The sequence below is a fragment of the Microsporum canis genome, genomic scaffold, assembly GCF_000151145.1.
Source record: "Microsporum canis CBS 113480 supercont1.5 genomic scaffold, whole genome shotgun sequence".
Classification (NCBI taxonomy): Eukaryota; Fungi; Ascomycota; class Eurotiomycetes; order Onygenales; family Arthrodermataceae; genus Microsporum; species Microsporum canis.
Genome location: NW_003299165.1, coordinates 2,249,282 through 2,271,385, shown reverse-complemented (window position 1 = coordinate 2,271,385; position 22,104 = coordinate 2,249,282). Strand labels below are relative to the sequence as shown.

General features: G+C 46.2%; 6 protein-coding genes across 6 annotated transcripts; 2 read left to right on the top strand and 4 right to left on the bottom strand.

The window, feature by feature from the left end:
• Positions 1-525: 525 nt before the first annotated feature.
• On the top strand, positions 526-2,128 carry MCYG_05928 (thioredoxin domain-containing protein; the record flags this gene model as incomplete). The annotated part of the gene is made up of 3 exons (XM_002846013.1): positions 526-612; positions 735-742; positions 799-2,128. The coding sequence occupies 3 exons, from the start codon at positions 526-528 to the stop codon at positions 2,126-2,128; spliced, it is 1,425 nt and encodes a 474-aa protein (XP_002846059.1).
• Positions 2,129-2,411: 283 nt separating this feature from the next.
• On the bottom strand, positions 2,412-5,732 carry MCYG_05927 (N-acetyltransferase 10; the record flags this gene model as incomplete). The annotated part of the gene is made up of 2 exons (XM_002846012.1): positions 2,412-2,625; positions 2,685-5,732. 2 exons carry the CDS (start codon positions 5,690-5,692, stop codon positions 2,412-2,414), a joined length of 3,222 nt encoding a protein of 1,073 aa, XP_002846058.1.
• Positions 5,733-6,624: 892 nt separating this feature from the next.
• MCYG_05926 (conserved hypothetical protein) lies at positions 6,625-9,993 on the top strand (the record flags this gene model as incomplete). The annotated part of the gene is made up of 7 exons (XM_002846011.1): positions 6,625-6,734; positions 6,800-6,843; positions 6,929-7,221; positions 7,288-7,641; positions 7,711-7,869; positions 7,937-8,364; positions 8,430-9,993. The coding sequence occupies 7 exons, from the start codon at positions 6,625-6,627 to the stop codon at positions 9,991-9,993; spliced, it is 2,952 nt and encodes a 983-aa protein (XP_002846057.1).
• Positions 9,994-10,408: 415 nt separating this feature from the next.
• MCYG_05925 (1,3(4)-beta-glucanase) lies at positions 10,409-11,939 on the bottom strand (the record flags this gene model as incomplete). Its single annotated transcript, XM_002846010.1, has 4 exons — positions 10,409-10,978; positions 11,034-11,463; positions 11,518-11,753; positions 11,823-11,939. 4 exons carry the CDS (start codon positions 11,937-11,939, stop codon positions 10,409-10,411), a joined length of 1,353 nt encoding a protein of 450 aa, XP_002846056.1.
• Positions 11,940-13,455: 1,516 nt separating this feature from the next.
• MCYG_05924 (conserved hypothetical protein) lies at positions 13,456-14,721 on the bottom strand (the record flags this gene model as incomplete). Its single annotated transcript, XM_002846009.1, has 2 exons — positions 13,456-14,405; positions 14,652-14,721. The coding sequence occupies 2 exons, from the start codon at positions 14,719-14,721 to the stop codon at positions 13,456-13,458; spliced, it is 1,020 nt and encodes a 339-aa protein (XP_002846055.1).
• A 1,150-nt stretch (positions 14,722-15,871) lies between these two features.
• On the bottom strand, positions 15,872-20,941 carry MCYG_05923 (conserved hypothetical protein; the record flags this gene model as incomplete). The annotated part of the gene is made up of 4 exons (XM_002846008.1): positions 15,872-17,623; positions 17,837-20,052; positions 20,110-20,554; positions 20,624-20,941. 4 exons carry the CDS (start codon positions 20,939-20,941, stop codon positions 15,872-15,874), a joined length of 4,731 nt encoding a protein of 1,576 aa, XP_002846054.1.
• Between the last annotated feature and the right edge of the window lie 1,163 nt (positions 20,942-22,104).

Genomic DNA, 22,104 nt, shown 5'->3' with positions numbered 1-22,104 from the left:
GTACGCAGTCAGAGGCTTTAGATGCGAGCATCGCACATGTATCTTATGTGTGAAGTTCTTTTTTTCCCCGCATACAGATCTAGATCCATTCACCCATTTTGTACAAAGATAGTTGTATTCACAAGAGATGTTTCTTTTGTTTTCCTTCTCCATCCACCATCCTGAATACTGATGGGTCGTCGAAACCCCCTCACTCCTGTAAGATCAGCTGTATCACCTTTAGCCGTCAATTTTGGCCTACTCTCGCAGTTGCATCTCCTTCGCCGTCCGCCTCATCCCACGATATGCAACGGAGGAATCTGATATCACGTGGTATTCCATTACTAAGCAGTAATTTCCAAAGGTGTTTTTTTAGAGAAGAAGCCAACGTTGCAACTTCAAGAAGGACAGAGTGTTTCGATGTCGAGAAGGGCCGTTTAATGAGGACATATATAATAAGGGTCCTCTCTTTTCTACCGTACACTGAGAGCTATACAGACAGATTATTTCTATGAAAACAATTTACTAAACCCACAGCTACTCAGAATGCTGAAGTCAAGCTTGGCAGCTTTGCTCGTAACTCTGGCATTGGAGACAGTACCTGCTTCTGGTCTCTATACCAAAAAGTCGCCTGTACTCCAGGTCGATGCAACTAACTATGAGCATCTGATCTCCCGTTCAAACCATGCCTCTGTATGTGGTAACTACCGTGGAAGAAAGCTGTTGTTTCCATGCTAATTGGTTTTTTCATATAGATCGTCGAGTAAGAAGATAAATTCAATATTTGGCTAGTTTATACACAGTTTCTTACTTTTTTAGGTTCTATGCTCCATGGTGTGGTCACTGCCGGAACTTGAAGCCAGCGTATGAAAAAGCTGCTAAAAAGCTTGAAGGCCTCGCAAACGTAGCGGCCGTTGACTGTGATGATGACAAAAACAAAGCTTTCTGCGGCCAGATGGGTGTCAAGGGCTTCCCAACGCTAAAGATAGTTGTCCCCTCGCAGAAGCCCGGAAAGCCCAGAGTTGAAGAATACCAAGGAGCCCGAACCGCAAAGGCCATAGGGGAAGCTGTTATTGACCGCATGCCAAACCACGTCAAGAGAGTCACCGACAAGAACATCGAGGAATGGCTCTCCCAGGGAAATGAGACTGCGAAGGCAATCTTGTTCACTGAGAAGGGCACCACCGGAGCTACCTTGAAAGCACTGTCTGCTGATTTCCTTGGCTCTATCACTTTTGGTCAGATCAGGAACAAGGAGAAGTCTGCCGTGGAAACTTTTGGTGTCTCGAGCTTCCCAGCTTTGGTTCTCCTGCCTGGTGGTGATAAGGAGTCCATCTTGTATGATGGTGAAATGAAGAAAAAACCAATGATGGAGTTCCTCAGTCGGGTAGCTGAGCCAAATTCAAAACCGGCTGCAGAGAAGCCTAAGCAACAGAAGAAAAAAGCCGAAAAGTCCAAATCATCAAGCACGTCAACAAAATCGGCAGAAGATACTTCCGAGACGGAGAGCTCCAAGGCTAAGCCTGACAGCACAACCCAAGGCTCCGAGGACTCAGAAACCCCCGAAACAGAAACACCCGAGCGCAGGACACCCCCACTGAGACCACTGGCGTCCAGGACTGATCTCAAAACAACCTGTCTATCGGACTCAACTGGAACATGCTTACTTGCGCTTGTCCCGCTGCCTGCTTCTCCATCCGATGCACCCCCACCTGCAACACTCGAAATGATGGCTGCTCTTGGTGAAGTGTCTCACCAATACACCCGCAATCATGCAAACATTTTCCCCTTCTACCTCGTCCCTGAAGTTACTGAAGAAATCACAAACTTCAAACAAAAGCTCAACATTCCGGCAGACGGTGAAATGAAGGTTATCGTTGTCAATGGTAGAAGGGGGTGGTGGAAATCCTATAACCCTGAGGAGAGGGGTGGGTTTAGCCGTGCAGACTTGGAAAAGTGGGTTGATGCTGTTAAATTTGGTGAAATGGAGAAGAAGAAGATTCCGGACGGCGCTTTGATTGTAGATGAACCGGAAAAGCCTGCCAAGTCCGATGACACCACAAAGGAGACTGCTCCAGAGCCAGAACCTGAACAAGAGCCCATCCAAGATTCCAAGGAACCGGAACAGCCAGAGCACGAAGAACTATGAAAGGGCTAAGATGTGTAAACCATGGAATCCTTGTTATTCTTAGCTTAATTGGTATTTAAACAGCGTGCCGGATGTATCTGTTATTATAAGAGAATTAGCATTTTCTTGTCTTTAATCCTACTCCATTTATTGAGGAGTTTTCGGCTTGCACAAATTAAAAAGCCCATCGTGGCATGTAAGTGTCTAAATGTCTTTTTACGCAAAAGATTTTGTAAGCCCAGTACACCGGATTTATGCTATTTACAGTGACCCAATCCGTATTACTAGGCTATAGATGTAGTAATCAATCCCTTCTTCGGCCCTCAGTTCCTTTTTTTATCTTCTTCCTCTCCTTGCTACCAATCTCCTTTTCATATATATCCCTTGCAGTCTCACCAACCTTTCGTTTTGCAGAAGACTTAACGCTCACTGTTTTGATGCTGCCGTCTTTGGACTTTGATGTACGAATCTGCCTCTCGGCTTCCTCCCACCCGGCAGCTCCGTGTTCAATTTCATATCTATTATCATTATTAGTATTTGCAATTCAGCAATCAATATAGATAATGTTGCTGCTTACTGGTTCAATGGAAGAGCATCAATCAAAGCTCGCTGTTTCTCTCGTAGCTCAGCATCAACTTCTCGTCCACCTTCCTTTAGTTCATCCTCCAGATCGACCTCGAGAGGGCGGAATCGATCTTCGATAATCTTATCATCATGGGCCTCAGTTGTCTCTCCATGAGCTATAGCTTTATTGGCTGTAGGCAATGTGTCCGCCACGGCTTCTTCAAGTACAGAACGGAAATGAGTGGATATTTTTCTCATTATTTTAATGAACATTGCCATGAGTTGGGATGCAGCTACCTTGAGCTCCTTTTCCACATCGTCAAAGGACTTGCGCTGTAGACCAATGGCCAAAAGAATGGTTTGTTGGACTCCCGAGAGATTGACACCTGGGGTTAAACGCCCTGAGAAGTAAAGTGACGCTATTGCTGGAACTAGGTCCAGAATGACATGATAGTCTAGCAAGTTATTCGCGTAGCTGTCAAGGCGTTTAAGGTCGAATGGAGAAAACACAGCATCGACATCCGTTTTTGTAACAGGAGATGGTTTAAGAGAGGGATCGGACTTCGAGACTGCGGTAGCTGACTCGCTCATACTCAAAGACATGACCGAAGGGAATTCACGGAACTGATATGATAGCAGCGACTGGAAGCGTTTATGGAAATCAGACACAAATGCTCCAAGCCAAGAAGCATCATTGGATCCAGTTGAAAGAGTGCGGATCATGACACAGGAATGTTCTCCAGTAAGGTCGTTGGCAGTCTGCCTCAAATATACTGGTGCGAACTGGGACCGCTTCCAGAATTTATGTAGAGGCTGTGTTAGACCAAAGCTAACGCCAACGTAGTCAAGGGAGTTAGGCCGTCGTTCAGAGAGCTTTCCAAAGAGAGGTGGCATTGACTGGATGTCCCTTACATGGACATTATCATCCAGAAGGTTAGACTCTTCCAATTCAGCATCTGTGACACGAACCATTTCTTCAGGCTCCGGATTCTCATCCTCTGACAAGCTCGCAAACTTGCCCTCAAAAAAGTCGATAAGCAATTCCAAAGCGCGAGAACCATAACCCATACCAATATAGTCGGGGTTTGTAGCTATTCGTACAATTCGGGCTCCAGAGAGACCAGCAAAATCCTCATCTTGAAACTGCTGGCTCACAAGCCAAGGAATAAGGTCACCACCCGCTCTTTGACCACGGCTTAGGCTGTTCAATACGCTTTGTTTGCTTATCTGGCCTTCCAAAGCGACCTGGATGACGCATAGTGGCTCAGGCAGCTTTGTTGCATTCTCATCGACAGGTGGCACCAGGACATAGAGCTGGTGAGCTGGTGCGTCGCTCATAAGTTGGAGGTCGTTGGGAGAATTCTTGTAATGGCTAGCAACGTATAGGGCCATCATTTGGTGTAGGAACTTTTCGGAAACAGGATGGAAAGAAAAGAGAGTATCGCGATTAACATGAAGCAGTTGGCATTGGGATGGATGTGGACACCCCTGGGTATTCAATTTCGATTTTGGCAAAGTTGCGTCAAGACAAAGGAGTTTATTAAGCCACTTTTCCACAGAGTCTCCCTGGGTGTATCGAATTGGTTCAGACAGTGTTATCTCGCGTAGTGTTCGACCACCTGGATGGGAGCCCCCTTCCTTCTTTGCTGGCTTCCCAGTAGATCGATCGGTGATATCGGTATCATCTGCACCATTCGCCTTGGCCCCTCCTCTTGACTGTTCCCGCAATTGCTGTATTAGCTTCAACGATAGAGACCGCCCAGTACCCTCATATCCGTTGATTGTCGAAGCCATAAACACAAGGTAAGGACCCATCAATTTTCGTACTAATGGTAAAGGAATTGCCGCAGCTTCGTCAATGACCAAGAGTTCAGCCTGTCCCAAGGCAAAGGCATCTTGGGGTTGTATATACTGTATAGTTTGCCTATGTTGCCTATGAACATTGACTCTAACAATGGCTTTGTTGAAATCCGGATTTGTTGACTGGAGGATGGTATAGTCAACATGATCAAGATAGCCCAATTCATCAAATCCCTTGAATACGAACTCAAAGAGGGTCTTTAAATTCTCTGGGCTAGGAGAGGTGATGAAGATGTTACTATAGCCATGAGCAATGGCAGCAGAAACAGCCACACCGAGAGCTGCTGATTTTCCACGTCCACGAGCGGCAGTTAAGGTAACAGTACTGCGCAACGTTTTTTCTGCAATGGCATCTACAAACGTGAGCAATGCCTTTGCCTGGTCGACAGTCTTGGCTAGTTTAATCAATGACCCTACTGGTTGTGTGTCTTCCAATTCTGTCTTTATAGACTGTAACTCCTTTTTGCCGGGGGAGTTGGCTTCCTCCTCTGGATCGACAGGTGGTAGAGGTGTCACTGCCTTCCCGCCAGAGATAGGAAGCACGTTTAATTCATCATCAACCACAAGACATGTGTTGCAACTACCAAGGGACAGGATGAAACGTTCATTGAACCGGGCCACGACATCGTCATGAGCTTCCGTCCGGTATCTTGAGTGTATGTCCATTGATAATGTGTATAACTGTTTCAAACTCTTCATACCCTTTAAAAGGAGAATGACTATCCCACCACCTTCAACGGTCTCAACAGTCCGCGCAAGCAAATTTGGCGTCAGGGCTTCAAAATCTTGCAGAATACACATTCCATATGTGTTTCCCAGTATCTTTTCAGTCTCCTTGTAATAAACATATCGGATCTGATTGAGAGTAATAAATAGCTCGAAAGGGTCATCAGTATTAGGATCGCGTATTCCTCTCTTTATTTCCTTTTTTATCTTCATCTCTCTCTTCTTGCGATGAGTCGTGAAGCCAAGCAGGTCCTTTTTATACGCCCAGAGCACTGATTTATTCTGCTTAACGTCGACGCTGGACATGATATAGTGAAGATGAACGATAACATCTTTGGCTCGATCTCCGACAACGACAAAGAAGCTTCGTTTCTTTTCCTGGATCCCATTTCGAATCAGCGCCGGAATGCGCGAGTCGAGCGCCTTTCGTGGCATTGCGCCTGAAGTTCTTCTCCAGCCTCTCGAATTGAACAATCAAAAGAGCGAATAGGTAAAAACCAAGTGTAACAAACACACTTCATGGACGTGAATCAGGACAAATGTGATTCCTGTGAAGCAATCGCACTGCTCAAGAAGTCGAAGCTCCTTCAAAACTTCCACCCAAAATTCAATCCAAAAAAAAAAGTTTCCAAACTTTGTTTTATTGCCATCTCTCACCGCCCACAAATATAAACCACGTGACATATCAATACATCACTATTAATTATTAAGTCTTGGCATGGATTATGTAAAATTAAGCGAAGGTTGGCGCTTAATAACCAATTGAAAATGACAACTTCTGCTTGTTTTGATTAGTCACAGAGTTAGATTATCCTCGTTGGCGTCTAAAGCTTTGGAGGACATAAAAATAGACAAAAAACAACACGAAAGATCAAGAATTACTTGTTATTATATAGTCTCAACTGCTGTTTACGTTGCGTCTTCTTATACTCTTAGCCAACCCTAGGACAATACCGATTAATACCCTGTATCAAGAGACAATGCTTAAATCCGTTGCGCCTTTAACGGGTGGCGTAACTTAATTTTCGTTACAGCATGCCTAGGTCGTACATACATATATACCCAACCTATGCATGAAGGTGAATTCATGTTGAAAACTTGATTTCTTTAACTCCTATTATTATTTCTTTGTCTAGAGAACACCTCATGGATGGTCCTATTTTAAGCTCGGTTCTTTCGTCACACGCGATATGGTTACGGATTCGCCGGCTTTAGGTTACATAAAGGTGTCTAGAGACAGAAAGCTGCCTACAATATGAGATCCATACCAAAGAGCTAAAGGAGTCCGAACGGCATCGCTTCCCTAGAGCCATTATCGATAATTACTAAAAAGGCGTTATTTATCCGTCATTTACACGGTATTAACGATGAGCAAGTTTCCCTGCTGGCCTTCCTTTAACGATAATGAAAATGCCTATAATGAGCTAGTTTGTATATGCAAATGCATGAAGAAGAGAAGCATGGCAATTGCTCCTTGGTAAGTGGCTCTTAAGCTCGTAAACTTCATTTCACTGACGTCTTTGCCAGTGTATTCATCGCTAGTCTTCAATTCCTCCTTTTCTCCTCGAACGCATCAGCAATTTACTGTGAGCTGCCATAACTGCGAGCCAGGTCAATGGCGAACTACCTGTCGTAGTTTTTTGTACCATATTAATTCATGATATACTCCAGACCGGCCTTCAGAATCGCTCTCGATTATTCTCTTCACCTCCGGCATTATATTATTGACCATAAGCTTCCTTAGCTTCTCCTTTTCTAGAGGGGAACCAGGCTCGGGGTTGCAAGATGATAAGGCGCCATTACCAAGGTCCGATCTATCATACTTTAGCCCTCTGGAGAAACGACGCCCACAAGTACGAGAAACATGGATGATATTTGCATTTACGGTGGCGCTTTTGAGTGCTCGGATAGAGCTTCATGGATATCTTGTCAGACATGTGGGCTGCTCGGTATTTGATGATATTGTAAGTTAATGACTGGGACCGAGTTTTCGTATATATGTGTCTAGTCTATTAACTGTTAATTATTAGACTCTATTACCTTTCATACTGTCGCTATATGAATATTGGAACTTTAAACATACGAAACGAAAAGGCCGCTTTCGATTGGGAGGCATACTACGGGGACCATTTGGCTACGTCTGCGAATCCGCATTCCTGATTATAGCGGGGTTGGCTATAAGGCCATTAAGGGATGGTTGGAGGTCATCAATTATATGCCCCAGCGTTACGAATGAGCGACGCATTGTTCTTTGGCTACAGATACTACGGGAGCTTCTCGACTCTGCCATCGTGATTGCGGCCGAGATATTGGCCAGGTCACCTATACGTCGGTCAGACGGACCGGCCTGGCAAGTGACTACAACATGGGGGCTTCTACTCATGGTACTTTTTACCCAAAATGCTCCCATACACACGACGTCTATAACTGATCTTATATTGTTCCAATTCTAGGGAAGTGCCATTTTTTGGGCATTTGGAAAATCCGGGACTTATTTTCTCCCAGCCTCGAGGAATGAACCTTTATTTTCGGAGTTTCAACCCTCTCGTGCTGGCGACATGATTGTGCAGTCTCTCTTTATATCCATATTTATCATATCTGCCGCAAAATGGGTAGGTTATTATTCCTAACTTTTTCTGGGGTGTACTTTCAAAGCGTGCTAATATTTTATTGGTGTAGATAGTAAATGCTAAAGCTTTGACGCTTTCATTCGTGCTATCAATATTGGCTGCGCGCCACAATCTTACCTCTTCAATCGTTTCAACCATGTTAGAGCCGTACCCGTCAATGCCATTTGTTACGGGGCTCCTAGCGATTGCACTCCTTCACGGCGCAGCCGTTTTGTATGTCAGACATACTCTTCCCGCCGATCCTATTCCTTCCTGGCTTCCATATTTCCTCTTCCTATTTTTAATACTGGCCTCGTTGCTACACTGTCTCTCGTGGACGATTTTCCAACAACGAACTATCCCTGAACACCCAATCAACGTTTTAATGAATAACGCCAGACAGAGACAAGCTCAATGGTTGGCTGAAGCGAAGTACAGTACTGACCTCCAGGGAGCTGTATACGAATATAAGGAGCGTTATGGGCTGCCTCCCCCGCCGTAGGTTGATTTTCTACGACCACACATTGCGGGACTCTAGTGTTGCTAATACGTTCATAAAACAGTGGGTTCGATATATGGTACGAATATGCTACCAACCGGTCATCGTTAATCATTGATAACTTTGACCAAATACACCGGGATATCCTTCCATTCCGTGCTCTTACGCCAAGCGCATTGAGGCATCTTACCAGTTCTATGTCCAGCAACCAATGGAACGACATAGCTGCTGTTGTGATTCGTGATGGCGTTGCTGAGGCCCAGCCAGATGTAATACCCACTCATAGGTGGATGATATATGGGATAGTCCAAATGATCACTCCATTCGCAACCTATTTACCAGATATGGACATTGTGTTTAATATCAATGACGAATGTCGCGTTTCAGTTCCGTGGGATACCATAAAAGCCATGAATAACACAGCAGAAAGTGGACTATCATCACTGGATTATAATATGAGTAATGTCTGGTCTAAAGATAGATCACTATCCTGGGCACTTAGTCGTTCAAATGACCAAGTAGCCCATTCCCACTTCATGGAGCATTCAAGACGAGATACCTTCCATAGTATTGTGAGCAAATCATGCCCGCCAGACTCGAAGGCTCGAACAGAATATCAGTGGCAACATGACACCCTATGCATATCATGTGCTAAACCGCACACAATGGGGCAGTTCTTACAGGACTGGGAACTGTCCGGTGATATCTGCCATCAGCCAGATCTAGCAAACTTACATGGCTTCTTCCTTTCACCAAGTGCTTTCAAAGTATCCCGGGAATTACTCCCAGTCTTTAGCCAGAGCAAGGTATCAGGCTTTAACGACATTTTATACCCTAGTGCCTGGAACTATCTGGAAAAAGCGAAGTACAGCCCTTCGGATGAATATCCTGATCCACGTTATGATCAAAAGGAGGCTGCCGTCTTTTGGAGAGGAACGACCTCTGAAGGGTTCAGCGAGTCCGGGACATGGAAGGGAATGGCTCGCCAGCGGCTCCTGCATTTAGCTAACAATAATACAAATCCGGTTTCCATGCTTCTTCCTTCCTGGTCGAAAGGTTTCTTTTCTTACAGCACCTTAACGCCCTCCATGGCCTCCCAATCACTGGAACTGAATCTATCAATCGGAATTGCCGAGGAAATAGTGCGGTGCGGCAAAAAAGACCGCGATGTCCAAAGACGCGAGCTCGGGATCACCAGACGGGTTCAGTTTGATGAACATTGGAAATACCGTTTCTTGTTCGACTTGGACGGTGCCGGGTTCAGCGGCCGCTTCCTGTCCTTTTTACAAAGTAATAGCCTCCCCTTCCGAACTGCAATATTCCGTCAATGGTTTGATACGAGATTAATGCCATGGCTGCACTTTGTGCCGCAGGATATCAGATTCCATGACCTGTGGAGCACTCTGGCATTTTTTGCAGGAGCTAGAACGGTTGGTGAAAACGGCAAGGTCACGAAGGTTTTGATGAAGCCGCATACTCGTGAGGGTGGGATAATTGCCGGGGAAGGCAAGAAATGGGCTGAAGAAACCCTTAGAAAAGAAGATATGGAGATATATCTCTTCCGATTATTGCTAGAATGGGGCCGGCTGACAGATGATCGAAGAGACGAGCTGGGTTTTGGGGGGTGAATGCGTCCAGGCCTTGGTCTGATATCGACATTCGTTTGCCGATATGAATGTATACAATGAATGTGTTTGAAGGCTTTCTAGAGTAGTATTTAGGAGTTGGAGGTGTTCTTTTTCAAATAATTTAACTAATTCCAATCATCCTATTACTCCTTATAACCTGCAGCTATTTAGAAACATAATCAGAATTTTGGTTAGTATTTACTAATGTGTAAAATATTCTAACATGGTGCTGAAAAAGAAAAGTCCTGCTTTCTATTCTACTTCCTACCCTTAATCTCCTTCCGACTCCTTTCCTATACATTTAATCTTTGGCAGCAGAATGAAAAAGCAAATAAAAATTGCAATATGCTGTACAAAAATATAACGCTTTAAACAACAGAAAATACAAGACAATTCTGTAGTCTAGTGTTTGATTTTAGTTGTGGTGGCCACGCCTGGCATGGTGCTCCATGTCCCGTCGTCGACGCTGAACCGCACTCTTAGCATCATTCAGAGCTCCAGATGGTATCGGGACAATGTTGCCGGTGGTATGAGCGTCGGTTGGCATGATGGTCTTTGTGATGGTGTATGTCGATGTGGTAACGTAGGTTCGGCATGTAGTTTGGGTTGGTGGGGGGCAGTTGTTACCTCCGCTGGTAGGATGTGTACCGTCGCCACCAGATGGGTTTGTAGGCTGAGCTGGCCCTGCTGTAGAACTGCTGACGGTAGAAGCGGGAGGGTTGGGCTGAGCGGTGGCAGGGGTGGAAGTTGGTATGGTGGAGGACATCACCGATGTAGAGGATGGTGGTTCAGGGACTTGGGTAGACTTAGGTGGCGCAGTCCCTTCTTGATAGACCTTCATGTAATTGATTGACCAGTATGCCTCCTCGAAAGCAGATGGGTTTTCCCGTACATACTCCATGCAGGTAGGAGCCTTCTTTGAGCAGACCGGGTCGGTGGGCCACATTCCATCAGCCCATCCTCCGCAAAAGGCAGTGTTAAAGATCTGGAGGGAGATTAGCTCTATATTCTACAATATGTGAAGATGGAAATGAACTTACAATGCGTTGGTTGCGAACATGATTCCCGACATCACATTCTCCGCCGAAGTAAGCAGATGGCTTTCCCCATTTAGATGGATCAGGGTGCTCGCTGTTGACGTCTTTTGGGATCTCCTCACGAGGAAAGAACCAGATGGAAATGGCTTTGCTAGTCCATTCAGTAGCGAACACACCACCCGTAGCGTTGTTGAAGTCCGGTCCGTATCCGCGAGACCCTTTCGAATCCTCAACCAGGCAACCTTGATTTTCAGCCTGACCAGCAGCTTTGACGTCGCAGTTGGGGGTGACGACGGTTCCGGTGAATTCTCCCTGCTTGGGGATGCTGCATCCCTGAGCAGTGTGTAGAGCGTAGTCGTTTTGCTTTTGTTGATTTACACCCTCGATGATATCTAGTTCACCTTCGTTCGGCCAAGCAGAAGATGTAGTCCAGCTATTTGGCACTGTTAGAACCGAATAGATGTCTATACGACAGGGTTGAACTTACAAGGCAGGCCATGTTCCACACTCACCTCCAGGCATATGGTTGATATCAGCAATAATTAGGCCATGGTTGTACACCTTCTTCGTCTCGAGGCGAACAGAGCTTCGACCCTCCCCCGTTGCAACATTCTTATGGTCAACACCTAGGTAGACGGCGTTGTTTTGGATACCGATCAAGTTCTGGCTCTGAGCCGCAGCTTGGTCGAGGTAATTGACGTATGCATGAGTTGGATCTTTTGCCTAATATCCAACAACGACATCAGTATGCAAGTTCACTAAAAGTGAACTCTCTAGAAGAAAATTACTTACAGAGAAAAAGCTGAACTGGTCAAACCAGGTGTTGGGCTGATAGTCGTCTTCGAGGATATAGGTAGCAGAACCCAGCTCCGCCAGGGTAGCCAGCAGCAGCAACCCGGTAGAGCGCATGTTGATCACGAGATGGTCCAAGGGAATGAAAGAAGAAATAAAAGATAGAAAAATATATATATAATAATAAGTCCAGATGATTCTGTGGTAGCGAGAGGGATCTCAGGCTATGTAGAAAATGCCTGATAAGGGTATAAAGAAGGACGTCTTCTGAAAGAAATGACAGAATATAGTTTCAGAATAGGGATTCAATCCTGCCAGAGGATCTATTGAATAAAAAAACACACAATAAAGAGTGAGAAGAAGTGAATGTCAAAAGAGAGTGGAAATCGTTAGTAAAGAGGACAAGTTGAGCAAGGGTGTAGTATATATATATAAAGAAAAAGCCCAACTCCGAACTTAGAGCCACTCCCCCTCTTCCTCCCAGAGTCAGATCTTTGATACATCCAGACGCAAGGAGGTGAGTAAACATCCAGTAGGCCAGCTCTATTTTCAGAGTCGCCATCGAGGGGGGGGGAACCCGGAGTACATTGTACCGATGACTGTGAATGGCTGTCTTTGCCTCCCCTGACTTTATGTACGGAGGCCCAGGGCCGGGCGATGCACCCTGATCCACCTCCAGACGGCCAAAAGAGAAGGCCCTGGATGGAGCATCACTTTGTTATGTCCTTGTTGCCTCCGTTTTTACTCGTTGTATGTGTAGCCGCCCGAGGGCATCTTGCGCAGCGCTAACTATAATACAGCTGCAGACAAAGTTGATTAGCCAACCAGTTCACGAAGCTGCCTAGCTGACTGACAAAGATGAAGGGAAATTGTCTCTGGAGGGCGGATCAGCCAGCGCACACATACCAACTCCGTCCAAGTACCGGGAAGAGTGAGCGGCCGCGGACGAAACGGTTCTGAGGGGCTTGGTGTGTCAGGATGGTGGATTGGGGCCCCTGGACCTGCATCGCCAGCGTCGAATCACAGTCTCTACACCCACATTGGCCGGCAGCAGCCTAAGCACAACCACTGTTCTCGGCGCCAGCGCAGTCGTATATACATGCATGTGTAAGGTTAGGGTTAAGGCATGTTGCTTGGGAAGAAAAGGCACATCAAGTCATGCATGGAATGTGACTCGAGCCCTTGTCAGGAGAAAGATATACCCCTTTCAGCGACAGGATGCTACAGTATCCAAGTTAACCTTGCCCGTTGGTCTGTCATTTTCTATTCTGCTTGCAATTTCTGTACATAATTAGTTCTGACTATGTATATCAAATAATGGATAATATGGGGGATTAACCCCATTTTTAAACCGTACTCTGTGGCCTTACTATGTATGGATCTTACGCTTGTTATTTAAAAATTATTAAAATATAATTATTATATTCAATTTTTTGTTTAAAAAACATGGAGTTTATGATGCTTAATTTAATAGAACGAAACGTTCCATCTTCATCGGGTCCAGTCGTCGGTTCCTTGCTCCCGAGATGCTCTGGGGTTGTTCTATCGTTTCTGGCGAGTATGCTCTTTGTTCTGCTGTAGGAAGAGCAATCACTGCCATCGTCAATGCTGGTCGTTATTATCTACCTCACCGTCATTCATCGTCGTCGTCATCACTCTCATCCTCGCTTTCACTCTCCATGCCCATGTTCCTCAGCGACTCAACAACCTCTTCGACTTCGTCGTCTGAGCGTAAAGACACACAGTGAGCTAGGGCGTTTTCTTTCAACTCTTCCGGAAGGTCCCGGCCGACCTCTTTGATAAAGCTACGTATCATGTCATCACGAAGATAGCTTCCATGCGTAGCCCATGCCTTCGTGAGCTCAGGCCAATCAGTATCCGGAAATTTACTGCGGACTTCACCAGTCTTCTTTACAGATCGAAAGAGGACAATCATTGACATCAGGTAATGAAAATATAAGTAGCCCGCTCGCGGCCGGAAACCGGTTGGGAAAACCAGTTTTCGCCCGTGTAGCTCAGAGAATTTCATCCCGGAAGGAAATATTGCCGCGTTCCAAAGGCTGGATTTGTCAAGGATGAAAAACTTCCATTCTTGGAGGCCTGGCGTGTCTAGCTCTGTAGGAACAATGGCGATCTGATGGGAGTCAAAGCGCTTCTTAATTATAGGAGGGAGGAGTAAAGCATTTTGTGGCGAGTTTATTTCGTACCTTGCGCTAGGGCCAAAGATGTAATCCATTGCTCTTTGTCCGAGCGAAAGTGGAAATATACGGGCTGCGACGAAGTGTTCTCTCAGGCTGAGACTGCCATCCAGGACGCTATGGCAGAAAGACTCTCTGCCGACTTTTGTAATACCACCGTATGTTTTAATTACGTCTTTTGAGAAGTCGGTTTGGTGCTGGCAGCTTTTTATGGAGAGAAGAAATTCGACGTAAGCAGCACGCACTGGCGTGAGATTGGCGGTTGTTGCCAGCTGCAGAATATCATCTCTCTTTCGAAATAGCTCTTCCTTTTCAAGGTTGGAGCGGCGTTTTGCGGCTCGACTCCTCTGCTGTGAGCGGTGCTCCTTGGCGGCCTCCCCATAGCCTGGGCTCGCCATGTCAGTTTCTTTTTGTCAAGCACAGAATCTTGTGTTGGTGATTTCTTCTTCGCCCTCGTCCTCGATAACAAGAAGTAAGAAAAGAAAAGAGAAAAGTGGAGCCGCGTTAGGGAGTGCAGGGATCGTTTATAGCCGCCAAGGTTGGCGCTAGAGTGAAGCGGAATCTCTGCTTACATAACCACGATGACATAATGAAAGTCACTCGAGCTTGAAGTGAAGAACCAAAGGCTTACATAAGACCTTACTCTTACTCTGTCTTAAGGACAAAAGGCTCGCATAGTAAGGCCAAGGAGGTCTCGACATGACACTAAGAGCAGTTAACTAACGGATGCAGGTTATATATGACCATAACATGTCATAACGCAAAGGGCTTACGTGTTGGAATGCATCAAGTACTATTTGATTGGTTACGGAGCCCAGCTGCGCGAAATACCAACGCAAGTGCTGCCACGCGGTGTTACATGTCCAAGCAGCAGTCCAACAGGCTGATAATCAAAGCGGCTTGTCCGATTGGAGAGAGTCATGAAGGCGTGGTCACAATCTAGGCCTGTCTGGGAGCGCTGCGGGAGACATAGTATGGAACGTCCTTCCTCATGCAACCCGATAGTCCGCGCTCTTATACTTTGTGGCTGCAGGGGTAAAAGCAAGGTACTTACATATTTTCTTTTATGCACGAACCGACCAGACAGACAACGGGCATCGAACTCGCGTTGATGACACTGATTATGAGATATTGCTGCCCCCCTTTGGGCTGCTGGATAATACAGGGTGGGCGGGCTTGCACCTGAGGGTGCAATCAGGCGGCTTATATGATACCTTGTTGATTTCAATGTGAACTGTCTCTTTTTGACCAAAGCAGACCGCCATCACGGAAAAATTCTGCGAGCCGTGGAAATCCCCAAGGCTGAAGTATGTATCTCAGGGCCCTCCAAGATTGCTGCTCCTTTGATGACGTGGCCACTACTTTCCTGAAGCAAAGTGATATGATTCGTTATGAAATCGTAACCCTTTCGATGGGACCGGTGCTATACCGAAGGAGATATATGGGCTGAACGGCCTTTTATCATTTAACGAGTAGAATATATCAATGAAAGGGCGTCTTGAAGCCTCTTGGAGAACAAGATGGAGTGCCACACTCTTGGACATTTCAAAACAGGCTAAAATGCTTCTCTCAGGAGTTCGAGAAAAGGCTCGAGATTGCCTGAAGGCTGAAACTAACTTAAAATGTCCACGGATGAAAGAACGCCGAGTTTTCGGCCATTTTCAACCTTTACTAGTATTTATTGGAGATCTGCTCGAATTAAGATGCATCGCGAATCGGTCTACTGTGTAAGCTCTACTCATCGATTGGACCACTTGTAGTTATGCGAAAGGCCTTAAGTTAATAACATCATAAATTATAATGTATTTAAGCCGTCTAAATAACAGCAGATACGCTTAGATGAAAAGCAGGCTATTTACACAACAAACACGAAAACTGTCGAGGCCCAGCCCGATCATGAACATATTGAGAGGGACGGAATGTTGGTTCAGGAGATACAGAGGAAGAAGCGTTATCGCCGAGGCCTTGCTGAGCCACCGTCTTGGTAAGGCAGGACTGGTGATATAGATGTCTGCACCCAAATACTAGAATAGGCCCAAGGTCTGTGGATGCTGTAGCAGTGGCAACACTGGTGTCATTTGCCGATGATTCGCCAACTGCTTGAGATGACCCTTCTCCGTTAGTATTTGTACCACTGTCGCCAGGGATATTGCCTGGAGCTGCTGTATTTGTTGTCTCCCTTTGCGAAGAAGGTGCGTTTGGTGAAAGGCTGAAGGTAGGCAGCGAAGGTACAGCAACGCCTTTGCCTTTGTTCCTCGAAGACGAACCCTCGTCTCTACCCTCGTCCTTGTCTATATCCTGGTGCCTCCGCCTTTGCTGTTGGTCCCATTTCTTTTCCCATGCATCCCATATGTGTGCCCCTGTACCAGGGCCCCAGGCACGCCGTCTGCATACTTCACAGACTTGCCCGCGTGGCCTCCACCCCTTTTGCCGAAGCTTGGTGATTTCATTCACATGCACGAACAAGTCCTTCTCAAGCATCGTGTTGGCAAGTGATAACAGGGACTCTTCGTAGGTGTATGCTGAAAATATGGAGCCAATCACGGTCCGAAGCTCAGATAAGGATGGAGATGCTGCTGCGGCCCGAGTGAGGAACGCGCGAAGAATGCGAAGGAATGACACATCTGTGTTCTGATGTGGTGCATGCCTGGCCTTTGTGGTGCTAGTCAGCAACGAGGTGAAAACTTGTTGCACTAGAGATTTGAAGGAGGATGATAAATGACCAGGCTGGTTAGCATCCTCAGTATCCTCGTCGGCTTCCACCTGCCAGGCCTCCCTAGGTTTTTTGTTATTATCTTCAAGGAGCCCGCGTTTTAACAAGGGCGAGATTTGTTGAGCTATTTTCACAACGGCCTCAATAAGGACAAGCCATAAGTTCTCATCGAATGTTAGAGGCTGTTCAAACACAGAGCTTCCTCGCTTATTAAACTTGCCTCCCTGGTGGACTTTTCTTGCTACCTTGCTCTGTTCTTTGCATAGCCAAGTTCCAACCCGCGTGTACTTCTCAACGGAGAGAATCAAGTCTGTCACAGCTTCCGCAGCATTTGCTGAGTCAGGAGTCTCGTCGGCATTCTGTAGAAGACCAGAGAGCCCAGCTTCCAAAGTCGAGAGGTGCCTCGTCAGCCTCTCCATAGCGTTGGTGACTTCTCCCTGTTTCGCAAGGAGAATTACTGCAGCATCCACGATGCCACTATTCTCTATATAAGGGAGCACTGCTTCTAACTGGAGGTCTCCCACCTTCATCAAGTTAATGAAATCAGCAACGTGGGATGGGTTGTATTGACACATTAATTGGAGGTATCGCTCAATAAGCTCATGGCTAACGTTAGTCGCGGATACCGTGTCTGTTCTCCGTTTCTGCCCGTCCTCAAGGATGGTATGAAGGTATTCATATTGGCTTCCGGAGTCATTTTGTAGCGCCTGAAGAAATTTATCGTGAAGTTCGGGGGCCAACAATTGCACGGTGTGCGCCGTCTCGTAGATATCTATTAAAGCTAGTTCTCTTGCGATCTCTTCCATTGTAGTTAAAAGGCTTCGGCGCTGCTTTTTGCTAAGGGGAGAACTCGGCCGCAGATAGTCACGAATGCAAACAAATACATGCTGCTGATCCTCTGGGTCAGCAATGTACGTTCGCAGCAAATCTGAGTATCTCTTTTCCGCCCTATATGTTGATTTCAGTATTCGAAAGAACTTTGCCTCCTCGAATAAAGGAATCAGGGCTTGTATATCAGGAGGGTGATAAGTAGACAATAAGTATTCTGCAGAGAGCTGGCAATCATCCAACATTTCAACACTTGGGTACCGGCAAAGTCTCACCAGGACCTCCTGTAGAGTTGAGCCAGAGAGAAGTATATATTGAGGGTATTTGGGGAGATTCCGAGCGATGAACATATCAAGGTAAATCGTGTCAGCAGGACCGAAATTGGATGAATTCGAGTCCATAATTCCAAGAAGTATCCTTATTAGATACTGGCGGTTCATTGATGAGCCATCGACGGGCCTAGTTTGTTCCCCGTTATTCCACTGATCAATTGGGTCGTTCAGAAAGCTATCCTCAAAGGCCTCGTTGAGCATGCTCATAAAGCTGGGGGTATCGAATTCTAACATCGTTTGGAGACTGTGGAATGGGGATGGGCCATTTGTCTGCTGTTTACCACCACGATCAGGCTTTCCGGAAAACAAAAGTTTGTAAAGCTCGCTTTTCGCAGGCAACGCTTCGTGTTCCTCTAGTTCATCTCCAGTTGGGTAAACACGAGATGTAAGAATGTAAGAAAGGTAGGGAAACATCTTTAACGCGTTTGCACGGTCTTTCGCGACGGCTTCCGGATCTTTATCAGCGCCCTTGGCTTTATGGATGAGGTTGAGTAACTCCTGAAGAGGGCTGACATAGTCATGTAGAGCACGATTCCAGACGTATATGAAGGCATCATAAAGATTATGCTTTTTGCATAGAGTTGTCACTTGGTCTATGTCCATTGTATCAGTTTCAAGGAGACAGATGATTTCTTCAAGTCGGCTGGCAGTATGAGTTGTTACGAAGTGAGTAATCAAGGACTTCACAGCGGCCGGCGGGAGAGCACGCACGCTACCCTTGACAATGTATGGTTCAAGAGCGTCCATGAAAACACCATAGGCTTCATGTTCCTCGTACCAGGAGTAAACGTCTTCAAACAGAAAATCATGGTTATCCATGGCATCGCAAGCAAATATGCATGCATCCGCCAGATCGCTTAGTTGCGACTTTTGGAGCCGCTCGATATCAGACTCAGCATTTTTTCCAAAGGCGAACCGGAGAGAAGCTGACATCATTTCAAGTAATTTTTCCCGTACAACCTCGTGTCTTAATTTGTCTTCCTCAGGAAGCCCAACGGTAAGTTTCTCAGAATGGCCAATATAAAATGCTGTAGCGAGACGAATGGCCCCGATGAAATCACCGCTTTCGACCAAGGCAAGAAGTCGATCAGCCCAATTCGACAAGCTGCCCACGCAAATATCGTTGAACCCGAGAAGGAACAGACGACCCTTATACGCTCGAAAGCTCATGTAGAACGCATCGGCGATCACACCGTGCATTGAGTGGTCCGGTTCGCTGTCGTCATCATCGTTAAGCTGCTCAACAAGTGTGTGAAGTTGCCTCGAAAACAGATCAACGTGATAAATATGTTTATGTATCAGGTCAGACGAATCAGTGACTCGCAGAGAGTTATCTTCTAGGATAAGGAGTTGTTGAGTAATTGTCATCACAGCCAGGACTGAACGGCTTATCCATTGCACAGCAACAATAGCCTCGTCAGCCCGCCATCTACATCGCGGCTTGAACCTGAGGCTAACCGGCCTATCCTTATCATCGTCATTTGCGCGATCATTCTCATCAACATCCAGAATCGTAAGCACATTTGACCAGCAGTACACAAGTTTCGTCTTTGATACTTCCGAGTTCTTCCCTTTCAGCTTTATAGCTGGGAACCAAGCGAGCGTTGCAGTCAATGCACTATGCGCTGCAAGTTCTTTAGGCCGTCCAGATTTATATTGGGTTCTAGCAACTGGGGTAGTGGAAACAATCACTAAAAGGTATGGTGTGAGCATTGCAACCAACCCCAGCGAATCAGTTTGCTGATCGACGTTGCCTAGAGGAAGAGGGGAGAAAGCAAGGACAGAGCTGGGTTTCCGGGTCACAGCAGTGGGGGAAAGGTCAGGATAGCGACCTAGAATACGGGTAGTTCTCACTACTCGCCCGACAGCCCCCATCCCTCGAGTTGCAAGGTGCGAAAATGCCATCCCGCTATCGTCAGCCGAGACAAGGGCAGTGTGCCTGGTTCCTAAAAAGCCAATGTGGATTACTGATACACCAGCGACATGGCCATCAACCCGGCGCGAGTCAAGTTGATCTTTAGGAAATGGTAGAATGTGAAGGAATGGTCGCGCAGGTCGCGCGATCTCCCAGGTATAAATCGTTCCATCTGCATGACCGCCAGCAAGCGTGGTGTGGTCTGCAGATATAGCCAGCGAAGTAACAGCACCAGACGAAACGGCTAGCAAACAGTCAATATACAGACATCAACAACAGTAATAACGCGGGGAGAACCCACCTTTTGTTCCTGGCCCGATAATAGATTTGAGATTCTGCTGATAATCAAAGACGAGAATAACTCCCTTGGTCGTTCCTAGCACAATCGACGTAGACACAGCCATACACGTCGGTCTGCCAAAGTTCCTCTTCCCAACCTCCGAAAACACCTGGCCAGCTATCTTCTTAAGCTTGGTCCAGCGAATTACCTCCCATGGCGCAGGCTCTGGCTCCTCAAGCAAGTCCGGCGTACTGGCGTCAAACCGAAGGTGACTTGCCAGCGACGAGTTTCGAGAATGCGCAAGACTTAGTGCCGGAGAGACGGGTCGAGCACTAGGGGGAATCGACGAGACCGAGAGACGAGATTGGAATCGGCGATCGAACGGACGGTGGGGGACCGGGCTGAGATTCGAAGTTGATCCGCGATAAGCAAATGCGCTACTACCAGGTGACGAGACGAGAGAACCCTGTGTGATACTTTATATTAGATATTCCGTGTTTTTTTTTTCAAGAGAAGAAAGGAGAGAAATACGTACCTGGACAGAAGGCGTATCGTCCGGTATAGAGCCTAAATCATCAACGCTATCATGCACCCGCTCACGCGAACGTGCTCTGTCCCCCTCAGACGTCGAATCCGACGCCTCCACCCCCGACGCAGACGCATCCTGACTCCCCGAGAGGGTAGAAGGATCCTCCTCGTCTAGAGCAAGTACGTCTCCACTATCCGCGCCAACAAGGTCCCGCTCATCCAGCTCATTTACATCAGCGTCAGCACCGACATCAGAGCTAGCATCGCGCAAGTCCAGCTCGTCGTCTCGAGGTTCGTCATCGCCCCCTTCTATCATAGGGCCCATCGGTTGCGCTGCGCTATTATACCACCATCGCTTCAAGGATGTGTAACCGGGTTGATCTCGTGGTACGAGAGGGTTCAATGGAATATATCTCTGTTTCAAATATAGTTGATCAACGTATAGCGTGGTATAAACACGTATTGTATAGAGGTGGGTAGCTAGCTATGGTATGATGCAGGTTTTCCGATTCTTTCTGGTGTAGTTAGATTAATTAGCTGGTAAATTCTCCGATAGCTAGATATTGTTCGTTCGACTGCTTACCGACGTAGGGAATTGCTTTTATGGGACTAGATGTGTGTGTAAAGTGTAGTTGTTAGTTGATAGTATGTGAAGTGATATTATGTATGCCTAGAATAGAATTCGTGGAGGTTGAAGTAAGCTCGTCGTGCCAAGGCGGATAACGATAACTAAACATCACAGGGCTCATGTCTTGATGAAATGCTTGGAACAGACAGAAACATTAATAACATTAGAATGTATTTATTTTATTTCTTTTCAATACTCTTTCTCTCTCTGCCTCGTTCTTCTCTCCCGGAAAACTAACTAGATAGATAGATACCAGGAGACACGACGCCAAGAACGAGAAACATCTCCCTTCCCTCACATAGGTATCGACTCAAGCTCAACCGACATTCATCAAGACAGGCAGACACGATTCTAAAGAAAGAGAAAAAGCATAAGGTCTATGAATAATTTTTTTTTCCTGGAAGAGAAAAAAAAAAAGAAAACAAAACCCCTTGATAACACCCATATCCAGTAGTGCAGTGCAGTGCGTCCAGTCCAGTTTCGCCAGAACCAGAACCCATTAGCGGTAGCGGTAAGTAGTTCTGAAAAGAATAAAGGGAAAGGAAAGTCAATTACATCCATCAATATGAAAAAAAGGAAAGGAAACGCCGTGAAACTTTCGTACAGTATAACTAACATGCGAATGATGCTGGTTGAAGAAGGGGTTGGTTGTGGGTGGGGGAATGATAAACGAAAAGAAAAGGTATAACAATGGTTGCCGCCTGGTACATTCGCCGGTGGTATTTTTTGTCAAGCGTAATATGATATGATGGTATGATATGTTATGATAAATGAAAAATAAGACGCATAAACTCCTTGAGCTAATAGTAAATAAACATGTCGGTAAGGCAAATGAAAGAGAAAAAAAAAAAAAAAAATGA